Source organism: Heptranchias perlo, chromosome 28, assembly GCF_035084215.1.
Source record: "Heptranchias perlo isolate sHepPer1 chromosome 28, sHepPer1.hap1, whole genome shotgun sequence".
NCBI lineage: Eukaryota > Metazoa > Chordata > Chondrichthyes > Hexanchiformes > Hexanchidae > Heptranchias > Heptranchias perlo.
The window spans coordinates 9,343,019-9,361,713 of NC_090352.1; the positions used below are offsets into that span (position 1 = coordinate 9,343,019).

The window sequence follows — 18,695 nt, forward strand, 5'->3', positions numbered from 1 at the left end:
CCAATACCTTCCAACCGATTCATCTCCCAATACCTTCCAACCGATTCATCCCCCAATACCTTCCAACCGATTCATCTCCCAATACCTTCCAACCGATTCATCTCCCAATACCTTCCAACCGATTCATCTCCCAATACCTTCCAACTGATTCATCCCCCAATACCTTCCAACCAATTCATCTCCCAATACCTTCCAACTGATTCATCTCCCAATACCTTCCAACAGATTCATCTCCCAATACCTTCCAACCGATTCATCTCCCAATACCTTCCAACCGATTCATCTCCCAATACCTTCCAACCGATTCAACCCCAATACCTTCCAACCGATTCATCTCCCAATACCTTCCAACCGATTCATCCCCCAATACCTTCCAACCGATTCATCCCCCAATACCTTCCAACCGATTCATCTCCCAATACCTTCCAACCGATTCATCACCCAATACCTTCCAACCGATTCATCTCCCAATACCTTCCAACCGATTCATCCCCCAATACCTTCCAACAGATTCATCTCCCAATACCTTCCAACCGATTCATCTCCCAATACCTTCCAACCGATTCATCTCCCAATACCTTCCAACCGATTCATCTCCCAATACCTTCCAACCGATTCATCCCCCAATACCTTCCAACCGATTCATCTCCCAATACCTTCCAACCGATTCATCTCCCAATACCTTCCAACCGATTCATCTCCCAATACCTTCCAACAGATTCATCTCCCAATACCTTCCAACAGATTCATCTCCCAATACCTTCCAACAGATTCATCCCCCAATACCTTCCAACCGATTCATCACCCAATACCTTCCAACCGATTCATCCCCCAATACCTTCCAACCGATTCATCTCGCAATACCTTCCAACCGATTCATCTCCCAATACCTTCCAACCGATTCATCTCCCAATACCTTCCAACCGATTCATCTCCCAATACCTTCCAACCGATTCATCTCCCAATACCTTCCAACCGATTCATCTCCCAATACCTTCCAACAGATTCATCCCCCAATACCTTCCAACAGATTCATCTCCCAATACCTTCCAACAGATTCATCCCCCAATACCTTCCAACAGATTCATCTCCCAATACCTTCCAACCGATTCATCCCCCAATACCTTCCAACCGATTCATCTCCCAATACCTTCCAACCGATTCATCCCCCAATACCTTCCAACCGATACATCTCCCAATACCTTCCAACCGATTCATCCCCCAATACCTTCCAACCGATTCATCCCCCAATACCTTCCAACCGATTCATCCCCCAATACCTTCCAACCGATACATCTCCCAATACCTTCCAACCGATTCATCCCCCAATACCTTCCAACCGATTCATCTCCCAATACCTTCCAACCGATTCATCTCCCAATACCTTCCAACCGATTCATCTCCCAATACCTTCCAACCGATTCATCCCCCAATACCTTCCAACCGATTCATCTCCCAATACCTTCCAACCGATTCATCCCCCAATACCTTCCAACCGATTCATCCCCCAATACCTTCCAACCGATTCATCTCCCAATACCTTCCAACCGATTCATCACCCAATACCTTCCAACCGATTCATCTCCCAATACCTTCCAACCGATTCATCCCCCAATACCTTCCAACCGATTCATCTCCCAATACCTTCCAACCGATTCATCTCCCAATACCTTCCAACCGATTCATCTCCCAATACCTTCCAACCGATTCATCTCCCAATACCTTCCAACCGATTCATCCCCCAATACCTTCCAACCGATTCATCTCCCAATACCTTCCAACCGATTCATCCCCCAATACCTTCCAACCGATTCATCCCCCAATACCTTCCAACCGATTCATCTCCCAATACCTTCCAACCGATTCATCTCCCAATACCTTCCAACCGATTCATCCCCCAATACCTTCCAACAGATTCATCTCCCAATACCTTCCAACAGATTCATCTCCCAATACCTTCCAACAGATTCATCTCCCAATACCTTCCAACAGATTCATCCCCCAATACCTTCCAACCGATTCATCACCCAATACCTTCCAACCGATTCATCCCCCAATACCTTCCAACCGATTCATCTCGCAATACCTTCCAACCGATTCATCTCCCAATACCTTCCAACCGATTCATCTCCCAATACCTTCCAACCGATTCATCTCCCAATACCTTCCAACCGATTCATCTCCCAATACCTTCCAACCGATTCATCTCCCAATACCTTCCAACAGATTCATCTCCCAATACCTTCCAACAGATTCATCTCCCAATACCTTCCAACCGATTCATCTCCCAATACCTTCCAACCGATTCATCTCCCAATACCTTCCAACCGATTCATCTCCCAATACCTTCCAACAGATTCATCTCCCAATACCTTCCAACAGATTCATCCCCCAATACCTTCCAACCGATTCATCCCCCAATACCATCCAAGAGATTCATCTCCCAATACCTTCCAACCGATTCATCTCCCAATACCTTCCAACAGATTCATCTCCCAATACCTTCCAACAGATTCATCCCCCAATACCTTCCAACAGATTCATCTCCCAATACCTTCCAACCGATTCATCCCCCAATACCTTCCAACCGATTCATCTCCCAATACCTTCCAACCGATTCATCCCCCAATACCTTCCAACCGATTCATCTCCCAATACCTTCCAACCGATTCATCCCCCAATACCTTCCAACCGATTCATCTCCCAATACCTTCCAACAGATTCATCTCCCAATACCTTCCAACAGATTCATCCCCCAATACCTTCCAACCGATTCATCCCCCAATACCTTCCAACAGATTCATCTCCCAATACCTTCCAACCGATTCATCTCCCAATACCTTCCAACCAATTCATCTCCCAATACCTTCCAACCAATTCATCTCCCAATACCTTCCAACCGATTCATCTCCCAATACCTTCCAACCGATTCATCCCCCAATACCTTCCAACCGATTCATCTCCCAATACCTTCCAACCGATTCATCTCCCAATACCTTCCAACCGATTCATCTCCCAATACCTTCCAACTGATTCATCCCCCAATACCTTCCAACCAATTCATCTCCCAATACCTTCCAACTGATTCATCTCCCAATACCTTCCAACAGATTCATCTCCCAATACCTTCCAACCGATTCATCTCCCAATACCTTCCAACAGATTCATCTCCCAATACCTTCCAACCGATTCATCTCCCAATACCTTCCAACCGATTCATCTCCCAATACCTTCCAACAGATTCATCTCCCAATACCTTCCAACCGATTCATCTCCCAATACCTTCCAACCGATTCATCCCCCAATACCTTCCAACCAATTCATCTCCCAATACCTTTCCACAGATTCATCCCCCAATACCTTCCAACCAATTCATCTCCCAATACCTTCCAACAGATTCATCTCCCAATACCTTCCAACCGATTCATCTCCCAATACCTTCCAACAGATTCATCTCCCAATACCTTCCAACCGATTCATCTACCAATACCTTCCAACCGATTCATCCCCCAATACCTTCGAACAGATTCATCTCCCAATACCTTCCAACAGATTCATCCCCCAATACCTTCCAACCAATTCATCTCCCAATACCTTCCAACCAATTCATCTCCCAATACCTTCCAACAGATTCATCCCCCAATACCTTCCAACCAATTCATCTCCCAATACCTTCCAACCAATTCATCTCCCAATACCTTCCAACCAATTCATCTCCCAATACCTTCCAACCGATTCATCCCCCAATACCTTCCAACCGATTCATCTCCCAATACCTTCCAACCAATTCATCTCCCAATACCTTCCAACCGATTCATCTCCCAATACCTTCCAACCGATTCATCCCCCAATACCTTCCAACCGCTTCATCTCCCAATACCTTCCAACCGATTCATCCCCCAATACCTTCCAACCGATACATCTCCCAATACCTTCCAACCGATTCATCCCCCAATACCTTCCAACCGATACATCTCCCAATACCTTCCAACAGATTCATCCCCCAATACCTTCCAACCGATACATCTCCCAATACCTTCCAACCGATTCATCTCCCAATACCTTCCAACCGATTCATCTCCCAATACCTTCCAACCGATTCATCTCCCAATACCTTCCAACCGATTCATCTCCCAATACCTTCCAACCGATTCATCCCCCAATACCTTCCAACCGATTCATCTCCCAATACCTTCCAACCGATTCATCTCCCAATACCTTCCAACCGATTCATCTCCCAATACCTTCCAACCGATTCATCTCCCAATACCTTCCAACCAATTCATCCCCCAATACCTTCCAACCGATTCATCTCCCAATACCTTCCAACCGATTCATCTCCCAATACCTTCCAACCGATTCATCTCCCAATACCTTCCAACCAATTCATCTCCCAATACCTTCCAACAGATTCATCTCCCAATACCTTCCAACAGATTCATCCCCCAATACCTTCCAACCAATTCATCCCCCAATACCTTCCAACAGATTCATCTCCCAATACCTTCCAACAGATTCATCTCCCAATACCTTCCAACAGATTCATCTCCCAATACCTTCCAACCGATTCATCCCCCAATACCTTCCAACCAATTCATCTCCAAATACCTTCCAACAGATTCATCTCCCAATACCTTCCAACAGATTCATCTCCCAATACCTTCCAACAGATTCATCCCCCAATACCTTCCAACCAATTCATCTCCAAATACCTTCCAACAGATTCATCTCCCAATACCTTCCAACAGATTCATCTCCCAATACCTTCCAACAGATTCATCTCCCAATACCTTCCAACCGATTCATCCCCCAATACCTTCCAACAGATTCATCTCCCAATACCTTCCAACAGATTCATCTCCCAATACCTTCCAACCAATTCATCCCCCAATACCTTCCAACCGATTCATCTCCCAATACCTTCCAACCGATTCATCTCCCAATACCTTCCAACCAATTCATCTCCCAATACCTTCCAACAGATTCATCTCCCAATACCTTCCAACCGATTCATCTCCCAATACCTTCCAACCGATTCATCTCCCAATACCTTCCAACCGATTCATCTCCCAATACCTTCCAACCGATTCATCCCCCAATACCTTCCAACCGATTCATCCCCCAATACCTTCCAACCGATTCATCCCCCAATACCTTCCAACCGATTCATCTCCCAATACCTTCCAACCGATTCATCACCCAATACCTTCCAACCGATTCATCTCCCAATACCTTCCAACCGATTCATCCCCCAATACCTTCCAACAGATACATCCCCCAATACCTTCCAACAGATTCATCCCCCAATACCTTCCAACCGATTCATCTCCCAATACCTTCCAACAGATTCATCTCCCAATACCTTCCAACCGATTCATCCCCCAATACCTTCCAACCGATTCTTCTCCCAATACCTTCCAACCGATTCATCTCCCAATACCTTCCAACCGATTCATCTCCCAATACCTTCCAACCGATTCATCCCCCAATACCTTCCAACCGATTCTTCTCCCAATACTTTTGACGTGCTCTCTGCACTAATCTTTCTATAACATAATCACAAGGTCGTTTTTAGACGGCTTTCTGCTGCCTGCTTATTTTCTGCATCAATGACATTAATTACTGACCTTCCACCACCATATGTTGATCCTCATGGTTAGAAACATCATCCGGTGCAGCATCTAAGATGGTGAGGGAGGGCGGGGAGGGGAACACACCAGTTTAGTTTCAGGCCACCAGTAATATTTTGCAGAAAGTTTTCAGTGTTTTAAAAAAACTTTCCCTCAATTTAAAGTGTATTTGACCTTTCCATCTCGCCATTTATTACTTGCTAGCACTGTCCCAGGATGTTATTAGTTAAACAGTTGCTTGAATAAAGCAGCAAGATAAAATTGCAGTCATCAGTCTCAGCTTAAATAAATCAGCTAAGCCATTTGGCAGAGCAGCTCTCACTCAGTACAGAGCTTAGTTCTCACAGGGCCTGCTCTTGGTCCATCATGCAGCATCACTGGCAGTGGGTGTGGAGATGTCTATAGTCTGTATCTTCTCAGTGCACACTCCCAAGTGAAGGATGATATGGTGGGGGGTTGTAAACAATTTTACAACACCAAGTTATAGTCCAGCAATTTTATTTTAAATTCACAAGCTTTCGGAGGCTACCTCCTTCCTCAGGTGAACGATGTGGAAGGAGGAAGAAGGTAGCCTCCGAAAGCTTGTGAATTTAAAATAAAATTGCTGGACTATAACTTGGTGTTGTAAAATTGTTTACAATTGTCAACCCCAGTCCATCACCGGCATCTCCACATCATGGTGGGGGGTGGGGGTGAGGAGACATGTGGTGTAAGGTGCATCATATTAATGATATAAAGCACTTGTTGGTTACGTTGTGATGTCGTTTCCACATTCCTTGTTGACTGTATAAGCTTTGAGCAGTTCAATTGGAGCAGGTTCTTTATGGATGTGGACATAGATGTGGACATGGTTATAGCACCGAAGGAGGCCATTCAGCCCATGTCGGTTCTTTGTTAAAGCAATCCAGTTAGTCCCATTTCTCCGCTTTTCCCCGTAGCCCTGCAAATTTTTTCCCTTCAAGTATTTATCCAATTCCTTCTTGAAAGCCACAATTGAATCTGCATCCACCACCCTTTCAGGCAGTGCATTCCAGATTATAACTACCTGCTGCGTAAAAATATTTTCCCTCATGTCGCCTTTGGTTCTTTTACCAATCATCTTAAATCTGTGTCCTCTGGTTCTTGACCCTTCCGCCAATGGGAACAGTTTCTCTTTATTTACTTTATCTAAACCCTTCATGATTTTGAACACTTCTCTCAAATCTCTTCTTAACCTTCTCTGCTCTAAGAGAACAACCCCAGCTTCTCCAGTCTATCCACGTGTCTGAAGTCCCTCATCCCTGGAACCATTCTGGTAAATCTTTTCTGCACCCTCTCTAAGTCCTTCTCATCCTTCCTAAAGTGCGGTGCCCAGAATTGGACACAATACTCCAGTTGTGGCTGAACCAGTGTTTTATAAAGCTTTAACATATCTTCCTTGCTTTTGTACTCTGTGCCTTTATTTATAAAGCCCAGGATCCCGTATACTTTTTTAACCTGTCCTGGTTAACCAACCTGTCCTGCTACCTTCAAAGATTTGTGCACATAGACCCCCAGGTATCTCTGTTAATGCACCTCCTTTAGAATTGTACCATTTAGTTTATATTGCTTCTCCTCATTCTTCCTGCCAAAATGTATCACTTTCCACTTTCCTGCGATAAATTTCATCTGCCATGTGTCCGCCCATTCCACTAGCCTGTCTATGTCCTCTTGAAGTATATTACTAACTGTTTACTACACTTCCAAGTTTTGTGTCATCTGCAAATTTGGAAATTGTGCCCTGTACACAAGTCCAAGTCATTAATATGTATCAAAAAAAGCCTGTAGTCCCAACAAATGTCATATTAAATACAAGTGCACAGGACTAACACCCACAGTATGTGTTGGCACTGGGATAACCCAGCAGTGGTGAAGAGCAGATCTCGACTCACTCTGCTGGCCACACACTTCTCCAAAAAGGCACATCTGCCAGATGTGTCCACCAATGGAGCAAAGTGATGGTGAAATGCTCCAACACTGGGGAGGCAGGTGGGTGAGTGCAGCGATCGTTCCCCAGGCTTCTCTGAGCTGTGAGAGGAGGAAAGGATCTCTCTGACCCCTCCACCAGTCAGCTTGAAGCAAGCCATGCTTTGAGAACCAGGAAGTGAAGCTCATTCACAAACCGCGCAAAGTAAGAACGAGGAAGCGTCAGATAAGATGAGTAAATGTACTATAAAATCAGATAGAGAATGCAAAATAAAGAGAGACTAGGATTAAAAGTCTGAGATAAAAGAGACACAACGAAAGAGTGAAAAAAATAAAAATCTTAAATTTTTTTAATTAATTTTTTTTTAATGTCTAAAACTTATTAAAATCGGGAGTAATGAGACTCCACATTTTTTTAAAGTTAATTTTCAGTGCCTGAGAGCTTGTTTGGCAGTCATTAATACTTACCATGCCATTAAAAGTTAGTTTAGACCTGATATAACGCAGCGTACCTTTTCTCTGGCGAGGTTAGTTTCCAGCTGGGCAGGAGACCAAGTTGGCGCTGGTCCATTGATTGCAGCCGGCGAGGTCCCTTTAACGCGAAGTTGTCAGATCAGCAGGAAATCCGGAAGAGCAAGTTCCGGATTTCCGTGTTTGACTGCGCATGTGCGCTGGCCGGAACTTGCTCTTCGATGTGCCCTGAAATAACGGTGAGCGCTGTTAGTCTCGCCGTTATTTCTTGAGCAATTTCCGGGCCATTATAATTTGCGGAGGTTTCTGCTGTGGTACTAAGTTATATGGAGAGGACAGGTACCTGAGGGAGATTCCAGCAGTAGGTCGGGTTCCTCGGAGGTTGATTTATCAGATAGGTTTTCACTGAGATCTTCTGAGGCAGCATTTGGATCTGTCAGTAGAAGCAGAAAGTCTGGTTATCTTGTGAGAAAGGGTCATCCCTGAGTAGGTAATCCAAGTGGGTATAACTCTGATCACTTGGTCACACTCTTACACACACGGCAAAATGGCCAGTCCCTCGTACTGTCCACTCCTGGTATTTCATTCAGCACTGTCACTTTAATAACACAGCAGCAAAAATTACAGACCGTAGCAGGTACAGATCTCCCTGTGTTCCCTGCAGATCGATCTCTCAGGCTGCAGGAACCACCTGACTCCCTGCTCCTCGTTGTCAGTGCACGGCTTTTAAAAAAGGCCTCTCAAAATGCCTATCATCAATCAGTAGCAACTTTAATCTAGTCAAAATGTCAGCCATCTGATCCCTGCATGTGCAAATTTAGAGACATGGCCTGAAAATAGGAAAATGATACTGAAAATGTTCAGCAGATGTGGCTTTTTAAAATATATATATATATATATATATATAAAGTGACATGACTACAGAATGCAACTGGAATAAGGACAACAATCTGGCTACCTCATCTCTAGTGTTTGCTCGAGTCCAGGGACAAGACGGCCCACAGCACAAACTAAAGCTTTCCATTCACCCAGTACATGCTCCACCAACCCTGGTCCAATAAGCACCAGGGTCACTCTGCCTTATAAACCTTGCACACAAAGGACAGACCAGAGCGCTCCACAGGTCGGAAAACCAGGATGTGATACTTTGGTGCTGGTATTTTCCTGCAGACATTCTGGACTGGTACGGAATGCTGAGTTACAGTGGCGACAGCTCCTGTGTCCCCGGCATAAACACTGGATTTGGCTTTAACATTAGCAGCACTTATGCTGCTGCTCAGTCATAATCTTGTACAGACAGCCTGTGCACATGTCTTTGGTGCAGTAGAGATGGCGATCCGCATTTTATAAAGTATTTATAGAATCTAGAATCTTACAGGACAGTAGGAGACCATTCGGCCCATTGTACCATTGCTGGCTCTCTGAAAGGGCTCTCTACTTAGTACTATTACCCTGCCCTTTTCCCCAAATCCCAATAAATTTTTGGTTTTAAATTATTTATCCACTTCCCTTTTAAAGGCTATTCTAGATTCTGTTTCCATCACAGTTTCTGGTCGGCTATTCCACGTCCTAAAAACCCTCTGCACAAAAAATAAATCTGCTTCATCTTACTGACTCGCTGACCAGTGGAAATAGTTTTTGCTGATTTACTTCATCAAAACCCTTTGTAATTTTGAACACCTCTATCAGAACCGACTTTATTCTAATAAAAAGAGGCCCGGTTTCTATCTTTATATTTAAACCTCTCATCCCTGCTACCATCGTAGCAAATGTATTCTGCACCCTCTCCACCGCCTTGACATCCTTCTTAAAGCAGGGCAGCAAAAATCTGGACACAATATTCTAACAGCGGCCTTAAGTGGACAGGCTTTAAAAGTTAATCCCAGACCTTCCGTCGTCTTTACGTTCAGTTGCTGCATGTTTGGGGTGTGTGGCTTGTCAATATTTAAATTTGTCCACAGTTTCTCACACATGAACCACACTCTTCTTAGGAGTCAACGGCTTTGAAAGAGGGAGGGAGGGAGGGAGCGGAGAAGGAGCAAGGCTAGGAAAGGCGGTGATGAAAATGGGAACTGAGATGGGGAGTTTTCCGCTGGCATCATTAGTGTCGGAGTTTCTGTCATTCCTTTAACAAACGAAGCTCAGAAGACAGTCACAAACTTGCACTCAGATTTCAGGTGACTGCTCACCAAATACAATCTGTTCAGCAATTAATATCCAACGAGCCCAGCTTTATTTACTTTTTACCTTGAACAGTAATTTGAATAATTTCCGAATCTTCTGGCTCTGTTTTCACTTTTTTCATTGTCGACAGATCAATGGAGGTGCCTGCGAATAGAGGGGAGAAGAGGAAAGTCACCGTGGGGAAACCAGGTGGCCAAGGCTTGGATTTCAAGGGGAGCACGTCCACAAATTGGGAGCGAGAGTCAGGTTAAAGAGCCAGGTCCTCTGGGTGGCCCAGGATAATCTGCTTTGCCACGGAACGTCTGACTGTGCAGTTCCCTTTCAGTGCCCGATCTCAGCTGCTCTGGAGACGCAACAAGCCAGGCACGACACAGGAGAGGGAAGGATGGATGAACAAATCAGAGGGTCGACAGTCTGCCTCTTACACGTCTACTGGCAGCCCAGTCACACTGAATTATTGGTGGATCCCAGGATCAGGTTCCTACCCTCCCCCTGCAACTGGGAACCATGGGGAGACTCCGGAAAGATAAAACAGGAGGAAAAATTCAGAGGTAGCTCTCTAACCTGCTCCTTCCAACAAAACATGTATCATGGACTCTCCTCAAGCTATTTAACCTTCCAAGATTCCTCAATCTCAGACATGATTCAACAGGACTCCAGAATATCTGATCAATCTCACCTCCCCATTAACTGACTACTCTCCCCATATGATCTTTCATGATTGCAACCCAACAGGACTCCCATGCCCTGTGTGGTATTTGATCTCTTGTCCATATGGCATTTAACTCTATAATCTTCAGCTCTCTCTCTTAATAGATTATAGAGTTTAATTGATGCCCTATGGACCCTGCTTCACATATCGATTACCCTGTGGAAAAAAACAAATGTCTTCCATCCCCCCATCCTAAGGCTGTTTCATTTAGACTGATGTCCCTTATTTCTATGCTGACAGTCCAAGTTAAATAACCTGCAAAAACTGCACACATGAAAATTACCATCAGTGATGTTACTGTACAAACAATTGTCTCTAACCCTACTCTCCACTCTTAACAGAGGAGTTAATGCGTTTTTTAAAAAATAGGTTACGGCTCCGTTAAAGTAGCAGAAAGAGGAGTTTGATATGAGTTAGCTTTTTGCAGGACATCACCAGCAATAGTTTCTATGTGGAAATCACTATGGATTTTAGTGATAATTAAGAAACAGCTTTAAAACAGTTGAGGGAACAGGAGCTCCACAAACTTTTTTGTTGGTTTAAAAATACATTATAGAGGGCGAGAAACAGCACGCCCACAGCTGCGGGAGCTCCACGGGGGGGGGGGGATGAGCACAGTGCAATGGGGAGGGGCCATCTTCCTCTCCCACTGTTGGCCCTGAGGACTCTCCTGGTGATGTGTCAAGAGTCCTAACAAAAGGGGAATTTATCAATTGATGTACCATCACTTTGTAATGACACACTCGACATTTACCTGCCCGCTCAGTGCAGCTTCTCCAGACTTGCACTTGTGCTCTGACCATTTGGGCGAGGTGTTGGAGGGCTGACAGCGTCTGTATCATGGCAAGAGTCAATGTCTTTGGGAGAGCAGTGGAGAAAATTTGCAAAATTTAAAGGTATCAATGTTCATAAAGAATATATGGCACTGACCTTCTGCCTTCATCCCATGGGTTTGGTTTGTGATTAGCAGCAACCAGGAGTCACACTATTTGTCACACAAATTGCTACCAGTAAGAGGGTGAGGGCACAAGAATAATTAACATGTCAACTTTTCTCATTACTGGAGCCACACAGTTGGTTTGGTTTGGCTTTTTCTGGATTTGTATTCACCAGTTGGGCCGAGGTCCTTCTCTAGATCCAGCAGCAAGGATAAAGTGTGGGTGTGGGTGGGGAACTTGGGAGGAAGCAAAACTGGGTTGCTTGCAGAAAGTAGGTCCACACTCCTCGTACTTTCCTAACCAGGGGACTCTCAATACACGTTTATGAAAGAACGATTCATTGTGGAATCTAACACGATCTGAGAAGCTGTGCAAATAACTAAAAAAAAACGCAATTACAGGAGGCTGAATGTGCAATTTTTAAAGCGACTGTAATCCAGAAATCACACAGCTACTCACCCATTTCAATTTCTTTCATCTTCATAGACCTGATAAGAGAAAAATACATTTCAAAATCCAGCACTTTATAGTACAAGGTAGAACCTAAAGAGTTGGGAGACCCAACCAACAGTCAGAAGTCTTTGTACTTGCATCTAAAGTTGGGAGGCATCTGCTCAATGAGTTCAATGGAGAGGGGAAACAATGGATGACTTTTCTAAAAATTAGTTGAGAGATCTACTGTCATTTAGAGGGTTTATAATACATTGCAATTTTATTGTTCCATTATAATTAAAACTGTAGCCCCCACAACATATTTGCTGATTTTTTTTTATTTAAAGAGGCACTGTCCACGTGAAGTGTTTGATATACTTTTTAAAAAAAACTTGGGGAGGAAGAACAGCCCAAGAATTGTGTATCCTTTTAGTTGTGATGATGCCAACCATAGCTGATGTGATGACGCATTTGGACGGGATTTATATCACTGATTTGCAAGTAAAATTGGGGGAGGGTGTTAGCCCAAAATTTTTCATGATGGTGCCCTTTTAAATAGACATGTGCTCGTTCAAACTGTCCTGCTTTTGGAGAAATAGTTGGCATTATTGTGCAAACACATTTTTGTGTTTCCAATCAGGAGGAAGCATCATCTCAGAGATATTTAGAATGTAAATACAACCAGTGAATTTGAATTGCTTTTTGCTGTCTTATAGTTTAGAAAATTTGAAGGAAAAAATATTGCATTGTGAAGCAGACATCATTGGGAATAGCAACAGGCAGAGCTAAAACAAAAATTCCAAGCCAAGTATTAAAGAATCGCGAACCATTTTTCCCTACAATATGAATGGCTTTGTCCGTTTTGCCCAGAACTGCACTGAGCCACACAGACCATAATGACAAGTTTGATTCCTGGTCTATTCTCTCAGCTGAGGGGGAGTTGGGGCATTGTAGTTGGCCTCAGGATCCTAGGCTGGGGGTGGGGCAATCAGCCAGGGCTCCTATTCCTTTTCACTATCCAGTAATCCCTACTGAAGTATGTGGATATACAGCGAGGATAGAATTGAGCTCCATCTGCTGAAGAGCCTGTTAACATTTGCTGTTTGGTTGACCTATGAAGATTGGCTGCTTGTGTGAAGTACTAGAGGCTGTTGCCACCCCACAGTAGTGTACTGTTTGTTACCGGACTAGTAATCCAGAGAGCGCAAGTTTAAATCCCACCAGAGGCAGTTTGAGAATCTGAATTCAGTTCTTTTTAAAATAAAAAGCTGGTATCAGTAAAAATGACCATGAAGCTGTTGGATTTTCGTAAAAATACAACCAGTTCACCAATGTCCTTTAGGAAAGGAAACCTGCCCTCCTTACTGGGTCTGACCTATATGTGACTCCAGTCCAAAACCAATGTGATTGACTCTTAATTGCCCTCTGAAGTGGCCTAGCAAGCCACCCAGTTGTATGAAACAGAAGGCCCACCACCACCTTCACAGGGAAACTAGGGATGGGCAGCAAATTCTGGCCTTGCCAGAGATGCCCATATCCTGAGAATGATGAACAAATAATGGAATGCAGACCCTTCACTCTTGCTGTACTATGAGTAATTGTAGGAAAACTATGAGCATATGATGCACTATAGGTGTTCTGGGAAAACTAAAAGAAAAACTAATCCTTGCACACTGGGAAATCCTTTGGCAAGGGATTTATATATGAGAGTACAGCACATGTTCCTAATTAAATCCACTAACTAGAATGAAATGGACCTGCCAAAGAAGCAGACCTGTAAACTGGTTAATGTGCGAAGGAAAACCTTGATCAACTATTGATATCAGAAACCTGCCATCCTCATCATGATTTATGCAATCAAACGAAGGAAGTAGAAATGGAACCCTGTTCCTTGTCAAACTAATTAAAATCGAGCAATTACAGCTTCTTTCACATGCATTCCCATTGAATGGCACCTTGGAAAAGGATCTATGTGATTGCACTGATAGATCATCAATGGTTATGTCCCCTTAAATGGGACTTCCTGGTTAATAAGGTAGTTGAAGCCATGCTTTGCCCCACCCAAATCAGAAGGTTTCTGGACAGGTTAAAGGACGTCGTGAAAAGATTTGGAAGCAAATCTCCAAAGTTAAGAATTGTTGAAAGGTTAAGTACTTAATTGAACAGAAGCAAAACTACAAGCTGTATCTCCATTGTTATTAGTTAAGTGCCTGAGCCTAGAAAGGAAAGGGCAGTACCGAATAGCAATACAGAAAAATAATGGGCCATCATTTGCTGTAGCAGGGCATCTAACGACCGACGTCTGTCATTAATTAGACTTGCCCTTGCACGTTGGGGTTTTAAAAATTTTTTACGTGGTAAGTTGCTGAAAGTGCGAGCTGATAATGGCGCAGTGAGGGAAAAACAGGGCATCTGGGACCTGAGTGAACAGGGCAAGCAACTGTGTATCTCCTTAACCAGTGAGATTGAAGGATTGTGAAATAAACAGCGCAAGGACTGAGAAGGAAGTGTAAATTAGAGTGGGTGAATTCAACGTCAAATCAGGTACAGAAAGAGAAATAAAAGAGAGGGAAAGAAAGATTGGATTAGGAGAGAGAGAAAAAAAGAGACAGAAAGGAAATGTAAAAAATTTTTTAAAATTTTACATTTTTAAATTCTCCAACAATTAAAACCTGAAGGAATGAGACGCCACACTTGTAATAGTTAATTTTCAGTGCTAGAGGTTGATTAGCAGTAATTAACACTTATCACTTCGTTAAAAGGGTACTTAGACTTGAAATGATAAGTTTTAACTTTCTGTGCCGAGTTTAGTTCGTATCTACCACACAAATACAGCAACTTCGTGCCATTCAATGCATTTCAATGGTGAGGCAGACGGCGAGATGCTGTTTTTGCGACGCTATTGGTGGAGCAGCACAACTCGGACAGCAATTTTTGGATATCCGCATTTAACCACACATTTGGCTGAAGTTGCTGTACCATTTGTGCATAAATAATGGCGAGTGCCATTAGCCTCACTGCTATTTTGATAGCAAATTCTGGTCCAACGTACATGCAAGATTTGTTAAGCTAGACGAGAAGATGATGATCGATGAAAGAAAACAATGACCAGGGATAAGACTCATCACAGGTGTCTCCAGAGGTGAAGTCTGAGCATCCCAGAGGAAAGCAGAACTATCAATGCCACAGTAGTCAACCTACTACAAAGGATGAAGTTGTATATTTTATGTTCATGTCACAAATGGATATCCTGCACACGGAGACCTACTTGTTAGACCTCAAATCTAACTGTAAACCTAATTTCGCAAAACTGTACTGTAATCTTGGATCTTGCTAAACTGTACTGTAATCTTGGATCTTGCTAAACTGTACTGTAATCTTGGACCTTGCTAAACTGTACTGTAATCTTGGACCTTGCTAAACTGTACTGTAATCTTGGACCTTGCTAAACTGTACTGTAATCTTGGACCTTGCTGTAATTTTGGATATCAAGCTAACTTTGTTACACTGTTACTGAACAAAACCAGCTAATGCTGAGACACTGTGATACACTTAAACTACTACTGAGGATATGATGATTTTGACTTGATTAATAGTGAACATCCAGTTACTTCTGTAATCCTCAACATTTAACTGCATGGCGGTATTAATGGTGTTACAGATGTTGTTAAATAAAGTAGCGTTAGGTTAATGCAACTTTATGTCTGACTTCATCTTTAATGGCTGGAGTTAATTACACTTCAGTCAGAGTTATACCGTGGCCCTGTTATGATTGGTTTGGTTGGGTAAGCATCATGTAATTCAGATTGGATTATGTGTGATAGTCCAAAGGTGATTCAGGCATTTTAAAAAGCTTAAACATGAATGGTAGATCCAATCTTCTGTTATGTGCATGCTAGGAAAGGAGAAAAGATTTGTCTGATACTCTTTTATCTAATATAGATTAGATATTGGAATTTCAGATACAATATTTCTTATATATTGTTCTGGAGTTAGCATTCATTATCTGATTTAATCCACATATATTTAGTTATTAATTCATTAATATTGATGGAATTCTTTTTTCTGTACCATTGTAAAATACATATATAGGGGCCGAGTTTCCGCTTGTTTACACCAGTATCGACCTAATCTGGGCGGAATCGGCCAAACCAGCGCAAGAGATCGGGGAATTTTGAACGTACGTGAGTCACGCCTGAAACCACTTACGTCTGTGTTTTCGGCGATCTTTTACACTGTTTCAAGATTTAATTCACCCGGATCAGGCCCCGTCCACAAAACTGGACACGCCCCTAGGTCGAAATTGCGAGATCCCGCCGATTGTGCTGGTTCCATGAAGGCTCTTCAAATTTCACTCATTTTCTTAGGCACACAGGCATTAGTAGGCACGTATATCAAAATATATTTAATTTGATAAGAAGCTCACTAGTGTACACCAATGAAACTAGTGAATGATTCAGTATAGTTTTTTAAAGTCATTTTCAGTGATTTTAAATCTGGTCACTCACAGGTGGAGGACTGGACACCCTTATTAAAAATGCTTATTTTTGCTGATAAACCCATTTTCAGCTGTATTAATAAAACCGCACCAGGTTATATAGAATTACATTACACAGCATGTACAGCACATAAACAGGCCATTTAGCCCAATCGGTCCATGCTGATGTTTACGCTTCACACAAGCCTCCTCCCACCCTTCATCTAACCCCATCAACATATCCTTCTATTCCTTTCTCCCTCATATGTTTATCTAGCTTCCCCTTAAATGTATCTCTGCTAGTCACCTCAACTACTCCTTGTGGTAGTGAGTTCCACATTCTAACCACTGTCTGGGTAAAGAAGTTTCTCCTGAATTCCCTATTGGATTTATCAGTGACTATCTTATACTTATGGCCCCTAGTTCTGGTCTCCCCCACAAGTGGAAACATCTTCTCTACATCTACCCTATCAAATCCTTTCATAATTTTAAAAACCTCAATCAGGTCACCCCTCAGTCTTCTCTTTTCTAGAGAAAAGAGCCTCAGCCTGTTCAATCTTTCCTGATCGGTATAACCTCTCAGTTCTGATATCATAGTAGGTACAGCACTGGAGGAGGCCATTCGGCCCATCATGCTCGTGCCAGCTCTTTGAAAGAGCTAACCAATTAGTCCCATTCCCCTGCTCTTTCCCCATAGCCCTGTAAATTTTATCTAATTCCCTTTTGAAAGTTACTATTGAATCTGCTTCCACCGTCCTTTCAGGCAGTGCATTTCAGATCACAACAACTCGCTGCATAAAAAAATGTTTCCACATGTCACCTCTGGCTCTTTTGCATCTTAAGTCTGTGTCCTCTGGTTACCGGCCCTTCTGCCACTGAAACATTTTCTCCTTACTTACTCTGTCAAAACCATTCTTGATTTTGAACTCCTCCATCAAATCTCCTCTTAGCCTTCTCTGTTCTAAGGAGAACAACCCCAGCTTCTCCAATCTCTTCACATAACTGAAGTCTCTCATCCCTGGCACCATTCTAGTAAATCTCCTTTGCAACCTAAGGCCTTGACATCCTTCCTAAAGTGTGGTGCCCAGAATTGAACACAACACTCTAGCTGAGGTCTAACCAGTGTTTTATAAAAGTTTAGCATAACTTCCTTGCTTTTGTGCTCTATGTCTTTATTAATAAAGTCTAGGATCTGAAATGCTTTTTTAACAGCCTTCTCAATTTGTCTTGCCATCTTCAAAGATTTGTGTATGTGCACCCCCAAGTTCTGTTCTTGCACCCCCTTTAAAATTGTACCATTTAGTTTATATTGCCTCTCCTCATTCTTCCTACCAAAATGCAGCACTTAATACTTCTCTGCGTTAAATTTCACCTGCCAAGTGTCTGCCCATTTCACCAGTCTGTCTGTGTCCTCCTGAAGTCTGTTACTATCCTCCACATTGTTTACTACATTTCCGAGTTTTGTGAAATCGGCAAATTTTGAAATTATACCCTCCTAGTGAATTATATCATCCTAGTAAATCTTTTTTTGCACCTTCTCCAGTGCCTCTATATCCTTTTTATAATATGGAGACCAGAACTGTTCACAGTATTCCGAGTGTGGTCTAACCAAAGTGCTATACAAGTTTAACATAACTTCTCTGCTTTTCAATTCTATCCCTCTAGAAATGAACCCCAGTACTTTGTTTTTTTTGATGGCTTTATTAATCTGCATCTATACTTTTAATGATTTGTGAATCTGTACCTCTGGATCCCTCTGCTCCTTTACCCCATTTAGACTCTTATTTTCCAAAGAGTACGTGGCCTCCTTATTCTTCCTACCATAATGTACCATCTCACACTTATCTGTATTGAAATTCATTTGCTAATTACACACCCGTTCTGCGAGTTTATTACTGTATTTTGTC

At 42.9% G+C, this 18,695-nt stretch overlaps 1 protein-coding gene across 10 annotated transcripts in view; it reads right to left on the reverse strand.

Annotated features, from left to right (window-relative positions):
* The window catches only part of gtf2ird1 (GTF2I repeat domain containing 1), a 157,786-nt gene that overhangs the window by 49,701 nt on the left and 89,390 nt on the right, over positions 1–18,695 (reverse strand). For all 10 annotated transcript variants that reach the window (XR_010968476.1, XM_068008024.1, XM_068008029.1 and 7 more), the window contains 4 exons: positions 12,339–12,367; positions 10,293–10,373; positions 8,389–8,478; positions 5,628–5,681 (listed from right to left, as the gene is read on the reverse strand). Coding sequence is in view for 9 of the 10 variants with exons in the window: in XM_068008024.1 (XP_067864125.1) it covers positions 5,628–5,681; positions 8,389–8,478; positions 10,293–10,373; positions 12,339–12,367 (254 nt within the window). In the remaining variant the exon portion in view is untranslated. The remainder of the gene's footprint in view (positions 1–5,627; positions 5,682–8,388; positions 8,479–10,292; positions 10,374–12,338; positions 12,368–18,695) is intronic.